The 11,181-nt window shown below is 47.2% G+C and overlaps 1 protein-coding gene across 1 annotated transcript in view; it reads right to left on the bottom strand.

Annotated features, from left to right (window-relative positions):
- The window catches only part of nrip2 (nuclear receptor interacting protein 2), an 89,283-nt gene that overhangs the window by 33,053 nt on the left and 45,049 nt on the right, over nucleotides 1-11,181 (bottom strand). Inside the window, exon 2 of the mRNA XM_084330693.1 lies at nucleotides 4,188-4,535. Coding sequence (XP_084186819.1) covers nucleotides 4,188-4,535 — 348 coding nt within the window. The remainder of the gene's footprint in view (nucleotides 1-4,187; nucleotides 4,536-11,181) is intronic.

The following is an 11,181-nucleotide window of genomic DNA, read 5'->3' on the forward strand; positions in this document are numbered from 1 at the left end:
CACTAACACAATTGGCAGTGTTAGGGGGTGGGAAAGCTGGTGGGTGGGTCCTGGGCGTTGTGGACAGCGACCCCTACAGTTCGGTCGGGGCGCCTGCACAGCGAGGGTAGGATCTGGAGAGAGGTAGTGTGACCTTCCACACGTTACACTCTCCCGGTGAGAGCCTGCGCTGCCAGGCTGGCTGCCGGCTGGCTGCACATGCGTCGGAGGAAAGCATGTGACAGTCTCCGGCCTCCCGGACCAACAGTAGGGGGGAGTGCGCAACAACCAGGAAGGGGGTTGGGAATTGGCATAACGACTAACAGTGGGATGGGAGAAAAATCGGGAAAAAAGGAGGGGAAAAAAATAAAAAAATAAAAACAATTCACGCGTGGCTGCAGATGATGTCCCAAATAATGAGAATGAATCCTTCCACGATACTAAGCATTACGCCTCTGGATCTTTCTCAGACGGGACCCGGCTATGAGTTTATGTATTCAATCATGCACTAAGTTCTAGCCCTGAATCATACAGATTCCCTGAACAACATCCTATCTGAAATCTGAGCGAACTATAATCTATTCACGCACGGGGGACGTTGACAGGCGTCCTCTCAAACGTCCACGCGTCGCAGCAGTGACAGAAGGTGTGCTGCAGAGGGCGCCGGAGTGACACCCTGTGTTTAGACTAGTGGCCCAGGTCAGGTGTATTGTTTTTAGGTGAGGTGATGAGTCTGCTCTCTGCCTCCACCCACTCCCCAAGGCTATAGTCACCTTTAATTGGAGGGGGTCTATTTTCGTCTATCGCTCTACAGAGTTGATCCTTGTGAGCGGTACGCACGCTACTGTCGTCTGACTTCATCTCTCGGTCAATACTGGATGTGGAGGCTTTGAAGTCAAACCTGTGTAGTACTCACGGTTGGTGATAAATCAATCCCCATCTCGTGGAGCGTGAAGGTCAGCCTATATCACCTGAAAGAGCACCTTTACACAACCTACTGTATTGAACTATGAATGCACACAAGACTAACAACAACAAGAGCTTTTAGATTTTTTATTTTTTTTTATCCACTTTTTCTCCTTATTTTCTATTTTTCTTCCATCCCAATTTCGTAATTCCAATTCATCCCTCCCCTGTCTTGAACGTTGCTAGACTATGCCTCCCACTGGTCGGCTGTAGTGAGGATAGAAGCCTTGCATCACGTGTCCCCTCCGGTACACAAGGAGGCAGCCTGCCGCATCTTTTTACCAGACAGCTCAAACTCTCAGTGGCGATGAGTAACGAGTGGGAGGCTCACGCTGCCCCCCGCTACTTCCTGTTTCTGCTGTACAGGCGCACCAACCGACCTGTAGGAGTCGCTGTCCACAACGTCCAATCCCCACCCACCGGCTTTCCCACCCTCTAACACTGCCAATTGTGTTAGAGCTTTTAGATATTGTGATTTCAAAACAAGCACTGATCTCAAAATCAAAAATGGATTCATACGGTTCCTCGTCTGCAGCATTTAACCCTTTGAGGTGTTTTATTTTCTTCTCCACACACTAACCGCTGTCACATGATCATTAGAATGTTCAGTTCACAGGATTCTAATCACACTGGTTTATGTTGAGTATGTTTATTTTGCAGCCTTTCAGCCTTTTTCTTTCTTCTTTCTTTTTAATCTTTAACCAGTTTGGTGGTGGTTCATTGTTTGAGGGCTGATGCTTAAAAATATAATTGCACTTAAGTAGCCTATTATTACCCTGCTGAGGCAGCTATTGAATCTGCTGTGCATTGAGTTGAGTCACTGTTAGACCGTGTTCCGTAAAGTCTACTCTGTTAGCCATTAGACTGTGAAGAGAGAGAGAGAGCGCACGAGAGAGAGAGAGAGAGAGGGAGAGAGAGAGAGAGCGGGAGAGAGAGAGAGGGAGAGAGAGAGAGAGAGAGCGAGAGCGAGAGAGAGCGGGAGAGAGAGAGAGAGCGAGAGCGAGAGCGAGAGAGAGAGAGAGCGAGAGAGAGAGAGAGAGAGAGAGAGAGAGAGAGAGAGAGAGAGAGAGAGAGAGAGAGAGAGAGAGAGAGAGAGAGAGAGAGAGAGAGAGAGAGAGAGAGAGAGAGAGAGAGGGCCCACGAGGATCCCAGCTTCTTATGAAACACCTTTTCGCTCGCAGACATGCAGCCATTACGGGCTGGTGAGCTCTGATAGAAAAGAGAGAGAGAGGACAAAAGGAAGGTAGAGAGACAATGACTATACACTGTCATCTTCCACTCCTCTCCTCTCACACCGATTAGTCCATGTCGTGTGTAGAGTTAGAGAGCGGTGTGTATTTGGACCGATTTTTACTGTGTGTCGGTTTGTAAGAAGGGACTATAGTTGATGGAAATACATTCGTTAGGCACTAATCACTGGTTTCCACTTGACTAGGGATGAAGATGTGTTGGACGGTGGGGTGTCCTGTTGACCTGCCACTGTCCTGACGTGACCTGCCACTGTCCTGGGATGACCTGCCACTGTCCTGGGATGAACTGCCACTGACCTGTTGACCTGCCACTGACCTGTTGACCTGCCGCTGACCTGTTGACCTGCCACTGACCTGTTGACCTGCCACTGACCTGGGATGACCTGCCACTGACCTGTTGACCTGCCACTGTCCTGGGATGACCTGCCACTGACCTGTTGACCTGCCACTGACCTGTTGACCTGCCACTGACCTGTTGACCTGCCACTGACCTGTTGACCTGCCACTGACCTGGGATGAACTGCCACTGACCTGGGATGACCTGCCACTGACCTGTTGACCTGCCACTGACCTGTTGACCTGCCACTGTCTTAGGGTGTACCGCTGTTTCTCATGGTCCTGGGCATGTCTTGTCTCTGTCCTGCACTATCCTACAATCCTGAGAGACCTACGCGCATACAGTACATTATATCATCATAAGTATCTATTAATTCGTATCAATTTGATACTCTTTGGGCTTGTTTTTATCTACTTATTCTGAAAGAGTTGAAATAATAAATAATATATATTTGCCAAACACTTACGCATTTAACTTGTCTGCGATATTTTGCCATGCTTCTTGTCTTGCTCCCGCAGCGGTGGCAGTGTTTGATTTTGCCCATGATTATGGTCTTATATTCCTCATACGCGTTCATTATCATCTCCTGCTCGCCAGCGTTGAAAAAAGACGATCTTGCTTTGACTGGAGTTGCCATTATTCCGTTAGATAAATCAGGATTTCGGCGATCGACGCCTCCCCCTTTTGAGGTAAGACGGGGACGCGCAATTATCCTGATTACTGAAGTCTGGTTCGAATTAACGAGATTGTTTGAGACCGAATCAGGCTTAGAGAAACGAGATAGCCTGACATCAATCATGGGGTTAATTTAAGCTGGCTAATGGGACTTTTGATCGACTTAGTTGAACCAGGTACGGGGCCCAGGCGGCCTATATTCGAATACCAACCATTTTGTGCGTTTTGCGAATCTGATTGGCCACTGACGTGTCTGGTCATGTGACATGTGCACCAATCGTGTGACGGCAAGTTCTTTCGCCGGTTAAGCTTAGGCGACTCTTTCGAAGTTGGTTAAGGTTAGAGTTTGTCTTATAGCAGGGCGATAGAACGCCAGCCCTGATTCCAAACTCTAACCTTAACCAACTTCGAAAGAGTCGCCTAAGCTTAACCAGTGATAAACTAGGCGTTCGGTAGTTTGCTGCTGGTCGGGGCGGAAATGGGCGCGTCACGCGATTGGGCGCACATGTCACATGACCAGAAACGTCAGTGGCCAATCAGATTAGCAAAACGCACAAAACGGTTGGTATTCGAATAGACGCGCCCAGGGTGAGTGGCAAGAAGCCCCAGGTAGTATGTACAGTATATCAGTTGATCTATTTTCTCAAATTTGATCTCAGTAAAATATTAGAATTTGATGCATTTATATGTTTTGCATTTTATATGTTAGACAAACACACACGTGTATGTGAAATATGGGGACATTACATAGACTTATATTCATTCTGTAACTAACCCTTAAAAACCTAACCCTAAAACCTTCAACAAACTCTAACCTTAACACTACAGTAGTCAAACAAAACAAGGACGTCCTCATTTGGTCCTCAAATTACAGAAATTCATCCAGATTATTCAGATAATCGCACACGCACGCACACACACACACACACACACGCACGCACACACGCACACACAGAAGAAGAAGAAGAGAGGGTCCACACCTTGCACTGGACCAGCAGAGCAGTGAGGTGGGTCAGGCTCCTCCCTGTCCCCTCGCTCCTCTCAGCCGTCTGTCTGGCCCCGCCCCCCGTCTCGCTGCCGTCCTCCTCCTCCTCCTCCTCCTCCTCGTCCGACCGGAGGCTCCTCTCGCTCTCCTCCGGGGACTCCCTCTCCTCCGTGGAGTCGTCCGCCGTGCTCTCGCTCCTCTCCTCGCCGCCGTCGTTGCCGTCCTTGTTGTCGGCCACCAGCGGGGAGCGCACACTGCCGTCGTTGGGGTCGCGGGGCTCCAACCCCCGGAGACGCGTGATGTTGCCCTCCAGGAGGCGCCTCTGGACGATGCTGTGAGGTTGCTGTGTGTGTGTGTGGGGGGGCGGGGGGCGGGGGGGGGAGACACACTGTTAGCCATAGAGTTTTAGGACAGCCATTCCCAAGTCTACATTCACATCATTATGTTCGTCCTGTGCCCCGGGCCGCGTGTAGTCTTTTACCAACGGAGTTGCAGTTCCCGCATTCGGGTTCCGCGATCTGATTGGCCACTGACTAGGGATGCTCGATATTGGCTTTTTTACCGATACCGATATTCCGATATTGTCCAACTCTTAATTTCCGATACTGATATCAACCGATACCGATATATGCGGGGTTCCCCCCCCCCCCAAAAAACTGAATAATTTCAGGTAACTAATAATTTCACTGGATATATATATAACAAATATTGTTATTGTTTTTTTTTAATTTTTTTACCGATACTGATATTTTCCGATATCACATTTTACTGCCGATATCGGCCGATAATATCGGTCGGCCGATAATATCGGACATCCCTACCACTGACGTTTCTCTCTGCGCCTATCGCGTTACGCCTATTTCTGCCAACTAACAGCCTGCTAGCTAGCTAACGCCTAGTTCTATCACTGGTTAAGCTTATAGGCGACTCTTTCGAAGTTGGTTAAGGTTAGAGTTTGGAATCAGGGCTGGCGTTCTATCGCCCTGCTCTAAGACAAACTCTAACCGTAACCAACTTCGAAAGAGTCGCCTAAGCTTAACCGGCGATAGAACTAGGCGTCACGCGATTGGCGCTGAGAGAGACGAGAGAGAGAACCCGCTGATCGGTGATGTCACTGGGATGTAAAATCTGAGGCTGCTCCGTAGACAAACAATGGGGATCTGACTTGTGAGGTAATAAAATGTTTGTGTTTGAGCCCGATTGTGGTTTAATCCTGCATCAGACCTTCTAGCTCGAATATATAATCATCAAGTCTTGCATGCTCCCGAGTTCCATCATAGGGAGACAGTTGTCTGTGTTTTATAGATTATTAACTGTCCGAGATTATTAACAACTGTCCATGATCATCACAATAGATAATGAAAATAATGTTTTAGGGTGGACTTCCCATTTTAAAATATCTGGTTGACATAATGTTTGATAATGTCATGGAAAACACTGCTGGATTGATGATTATTTGGAAAAACAGATAGACACAGTCGTGATGAGACTCTGAGTTCAAGTTCAAGTTTCAAGTTTCTTTAATAGTTGTCATACAGAAGTACAGAATACTTTTATACAAAATGCTTCTTTCCGTTACGCTCCAGAGACTGTGCTAGACAAAAGATAGGTATGAAATAAAATAGTATAGCATGTAAAAATAGAAGTAAAAAATAGAAGTCACGTACGTAGACAGTGTTCAGTATAGACATATGTACAATGTTCGATGCAGAATAGAAGTAACTGAGTTACCATACAATATACAATACACTATGCAATAGGGGTGGACGGTATGGTCTAAAATTTATATCACGGTATAATTTGAAGCATAGACGGTAACGGTATATATCACGGTATCATCGTTTTTGATAAAAATTTTTTTTTAATTTTATATATATATATATTTTTTTTATAAAATATATATATTATATAATTAGACTTGTACTGGTATTATCTGCGAGACATCGCCACCACGCAACAAGCTCCACTGTCTGTGTACTACGGCCAGGATTCTCCGGAGCTGCACCTGGACCTATACTCTAGTAGCCTCGAGCAGAGCTACGGCCAGGATTCTCCGGCGCTGCACCTGGACCCTATTGTATTGGTATTATAACGTTAGCAAGCCCTCAGCTCGAATACGCATCGAATCAGTGTTATAAGACATTGATATCACGAGCTATCTGTAGCTACTGCATATATAACGTTAATACAACGCCTCAGTGAATTATTTAGTTCAATGGGACATTTCGTTTTGAACGGTGAACTAATTTGCGTTAACGTGAGCTAACAGGTAGCATACACGTCTCTAGTACTAGACTTTGTGGAGCGTTTGTTGATGTCAGGAGCTATCGGTAGCTGGCCGACTAGATACCGTTCGGTTAGACAATGCCCCATCATGTATTAAACTAAAAGTGAATAGTTGACTGGGTCATTTAGTAACGGTAGCTAAGCTAACGTTAGCTCAGGGAGACGCCGACAGCTCCCGTGTCCCGTCCCACTAGACTACTAGAGACCCGTGTTTACATGCGTGCGGTAGGGGCTGGCACGCCCACTGCGCGAAGCCTCCTAAATAACTTTTTCCAGTTCGCACATATCTATTATCTATGACTAATTCTATCTATTTTTAGGGGCAAATGCGAGTGAAATAGTCGCGCTGTGGTTACATGACGTCATTGCTATTTTAGAGCTGCACTACCGGTTACACGGTATACTCAAAATCCATACCGTAGAGCAAATTCATACCGTTTATACCGTATACCGTTTATACCGTCCACCCCTACTATGCAATATACTAATATACAATAATACTATACAGTGCAAAGCAGAAATGGGATGAGGTACAATTTAGGTACAATTTACAGTAAGATGTACTGAGGTATGGGTTGTAGTGCAAATCCTTTACCAATAAATATAAAGTGTGTTTAGGTGTTCTAAAGTGTGGAGAGTGGGTGCTGCAGTGTGTTGTTTGTTTAAAGTGAGTGTGTGCGTATGGATGTGTGTGCTGTGAGTGCATTTGATGGTTGTTGCATAGTGTTATTGTTCGTTGAGCAACCTGATGGCCTGGGGATAGAAGCTTCTTCTGAGTCTTTCTGTGCTTGCCATGAGACTCCGGTATCGCTTGCCTGACCGCAGCAGTTCAAAGAGGCAGTTGTTTGGGTGGCTGGAGTCCTTGATAATTCTCTTAGCCTTACCCCTGCACCGCTTGTTGTAAATGTTCTGGAGGGTGGGGAGCCCCCCTCCAATTGTGTGTTCGGCTGAACGTGTCACTCTCTGTAGTCTGCTACGGTCTTGTGCAGTGCTATTCCCAAACCAGGAGGTGATATTGCCAGTCAGGATGCTCTCTATTGTACATGAGTAGAAGATACGCCCCTTCCTGACAAAAGAAGCCACCCAACTCCTCGTCCAATCAACAGTCATCTCCCGCCTCGACTACTGCAATGCACTGCTCGCTGGCCTCCCGGCCACTGCCACTAAGCCTCTTCAACTCATTCAGAACGCAGCGGCCCGCCTGATCTCAAACCTACCGAAGTCGGCCCATGTCACCCCACTTCTTAGGGACCTGCACTGGCTCCCCATTGCTGCACGAATCCGCTTCAAGGCCCTCGACCTAGCATACCGTGCGGCAAAGGGAACCGCTCCCGCCTACCTCCGGTCAATGGTCTCTAACTACACACCCTCAAGACCCCTACGCTCTGCATCTTCTGGCCGCCTCAGACCTACTCCTATCCAAGCTCCGGGAGGGTCATCAAAGAGAAGTCGCCTATTCTCAGTCCTTGCCCCACAATGGTGGAATGAACTACCCACCCCAGTTAGGACAGCCGAATCACGTCCAATCTTTCGCCGTCGACTAAAGACGCACTTCTTCAACCATTATCTGAAAAAAAAAAAAAAAAAAAAAAAAAATCTAACCCTAACTAACCGTACTGTCATGCACTTGTCCTAATAAACTAACCTACACTGTAGCACTCAACACTTTGATGAACATTGTTGCTCAGCTGATAGAGTTGTGCCCTTCCTGATGGCTTGTCGTACAGAACTTGTAAGTCGCTTTGGATAAAAGCGTCAGCTAAATGACTAAATGTAAATGTAAATGTAGAAGTTCTTAAGGATCTTCTGACTGACTTGGAACTTCCTTAGGCGCCTGAGGAAGTAGAGGCGTTGTCATGCCTTCTTCACAACACTGTCAATGTGTGTGGTCCATGTCAAGTCCTCGGATATGTGGGCTCCGAGGTACTTAAAACTGTTCACTCTCTCAACCGGTGCCCCGTCGATGCTGAGGGGGCTGTGTACAAAAGGCCCAAGGACTGGGCAGACATAAGGACTGTGGGGTGCTGTGCTGCTGTTCTGCTGTTCTGCAGCGGGACGCCTCTCAGTCAGACATAAAGGCTGTGGGGGGCTGCTCTGCTGTTCTGCAGCAGGATGCCTCAGACATGTCTAGACATGTCTGTCGATAGCCAGCATCCATATATACTAGTGGGCTTAGAGATTCCTTCAGTTCATGTGTGCGTCCCTGATCACAAGTAAGTGTTAAATATGTGTATGATGAGGACGCTTAGTTATTGTTGGTGATTTATATGGTTAAGGCCTATACTAATTCTACCAGCTGTTTAGGAAGCAATTTACCAGTATGTTTATAGTGATAATCTAGCCTATTGGGTATAATCTATGTTGTTGAGTATAGCATCTAGTATCTGTTTAGCACAGTTTATCCCTGTAGCTAGTATAGGTAAAGCACTGCTTATCCCCATTGGTAGTTCCACTCGTGAGGTTTATGTTACTTGCAGCAACAGTATATTGTATAGTATATAACAGACTGATTAATGAGTACTAGTAACGCTGATGTCTTTGTTTCCTCCCCATTTAGAACCACACACACACACACACACACACACACTCTCACATACTCCCACCGTGTTAATGGGAAATAGAAGTAGAAATCGCCTGTGTCTCTGTCTGACCATTAATAATAAAACTCATCAAAGAACGTTCCTGCCTCCCGTGTCCTGACTAGACACCCCGTGTTGTTGACTACATTTCCTAACCACCAAGAGCTTCACTACAGGCTGTAGTCCCTGACCCCGACCTCCTGAAGTCCACAATCATCTCCTTTGTTTTGCTGACGTTCAGGGAGAGGCAGTTCTCTTGGCACCATCCCGCCAGGACCTTGACCTCTTCCAGGTAGGCCCTCTCGTCGTTTGCAGAGATCAGGCCCACCACTACTGTGTCGTCAGCAAATTTTATGGTTGTGTTGTTGTTCCGCTGAGCCACACAGTCATGTGTGTACAGGGAGTAGAGGAGGGGACTCAGAACACAGCCCTGGGGGGCCCCTATGTTGAGGGTGATGGATGAGGAGGTGCAGTTGCCTGCTCTCACCACCTTGGGTCTACCCGTCAGGAAGTCCAAGACCCACTGGCAGAGGTCATAGTTCAAGCCCAGATCCCTGAGCTTGGCTATGAGTTTGGAGGGGACTATGGTATTGAATGCTGAGCTGTAGTCGATGAACAGCATTCTCACATAGTTCCCCTGCCTCTTGTCCAGGTGTGATGCTGCTGTGTGCAGCACATGGGCTATGGCGTCCTCCGTGGACCTGTTGGGGCGATATGCAAATTGCAGGGGGTCCAGGTTGATGGGGAGGGAGGAACAGATGTAGCCCTTCACTAGCTTCTCAAAGCACTTCATGGCTACAGAGGTGAGAGCTACAGGGCGGTAGTCGTTGAGGCAAGCAGGCTTGGATTTTTTGGGTACAGGGATGATAGTGGACTTCTTCAGACAGGTGGGGATGACAGCCTGTTCTAAGGACAGGTTAAATATGTCAATAAATATTGGTCGGCACAGACTTTTAGGACGCGGCCGGGGATACCGTCCGGGCCTGCTGCCTTCCTGATATTCACTTTCTTAAAGGTCCTCCTCACATCATGTTCTGTTATCCTGAACACTGAGTCTCCCTCAGCAGCCCCCCCCCTCCGTTGCAGTGGCCTGTGGGCTGGTGTTGTTATTACCAGCCTCAAACCTTGCATAGAAGGTGTTGAGATCATTTGCTAAGGAGATGTCACTGTTCAGCTTGAGGGAGGTGCCTTTGTAGTCTGTCATCGTTCTGAGGCCCTGCCACATAGCTCTGGAGTCAGCCTGTTCAAATTGCAGTTCAATTTGATCCCTGTAGCGCCTTTTTGCTTCTTTTACTGCCCTTCTCACGTTGCATGTCGTTACATTATCATATGGAAGGATCATATACATATATATTTTTTGTTTGTTTAACCTTTATTCACCCAGGGTAGGTTCGCTGAGCACAGATGCTCTTTTTCAGCAACGCCCTGCTTCACATTCACACAGTTCCATTCACACCTGGGAGCTGCCCAGTACAACCACAGTCGACACCATTGGCAACTCCACTGGAGCAGTTGGTGGTTAAGTGCCTTGCTCAAGAGCGGTTGGTGTTCCTGCCGGTCCCGGGGATCGAACCGGCGACCTTCCGGTCACAAACCCGCTTCTCTAACCTTTAGGCCACCGCCTACATGAATATACATGTATGGCTATGAGATGCATGATAATACCAGGTGTAAAGGGGATCATGAATGTATCAAAGGAAATTTGCCGTGACATGCTACAGTAGGAAGGGTACCTATCCATTCAAGTGGTGTGGTCTCAGCCACGGGAGAGAGGGATGGAGATGACCTCATGGGCAGAGATGTTACGGTAGAGTGGAAGGTAGGAAAACTATCAACTCTATTTCAAAGATAAAATCTATTTTCCCAAATAAAAATGTGGGTAAACAAGGTTAGGTTACAATCCATTCTCCACTACAATATCGTCACCGGTCTCCAAGTGTGTAATAATATTACCCCCTAATTATCAAGGTTCGGTTCCAGGGAGTGAAATACTGATCCTAGATTTATATCAAATAATAACCGTGTCTCAGCGTAGAAGCATTCTCTCTCTGGGTTTAGTCGCAGACAAACACAGGTTTCAAGCCCACTCACGTAGAGAAACCCCATCGAGTCTGAATCAGAGGC

This window comes from Notolepis coatsorum, assembly GCF_963971535.1.
Source record: "Notolepis coatsorum genome assembly, chromosome: 15".
NCBI classification, from domain to species: domain Eukaryota; kingdom Metazoa; phylum Chordata; class Actinopteri; order Aulopiformes; family Paralepididae; genus Notolepis; species Notolepis coatsorum.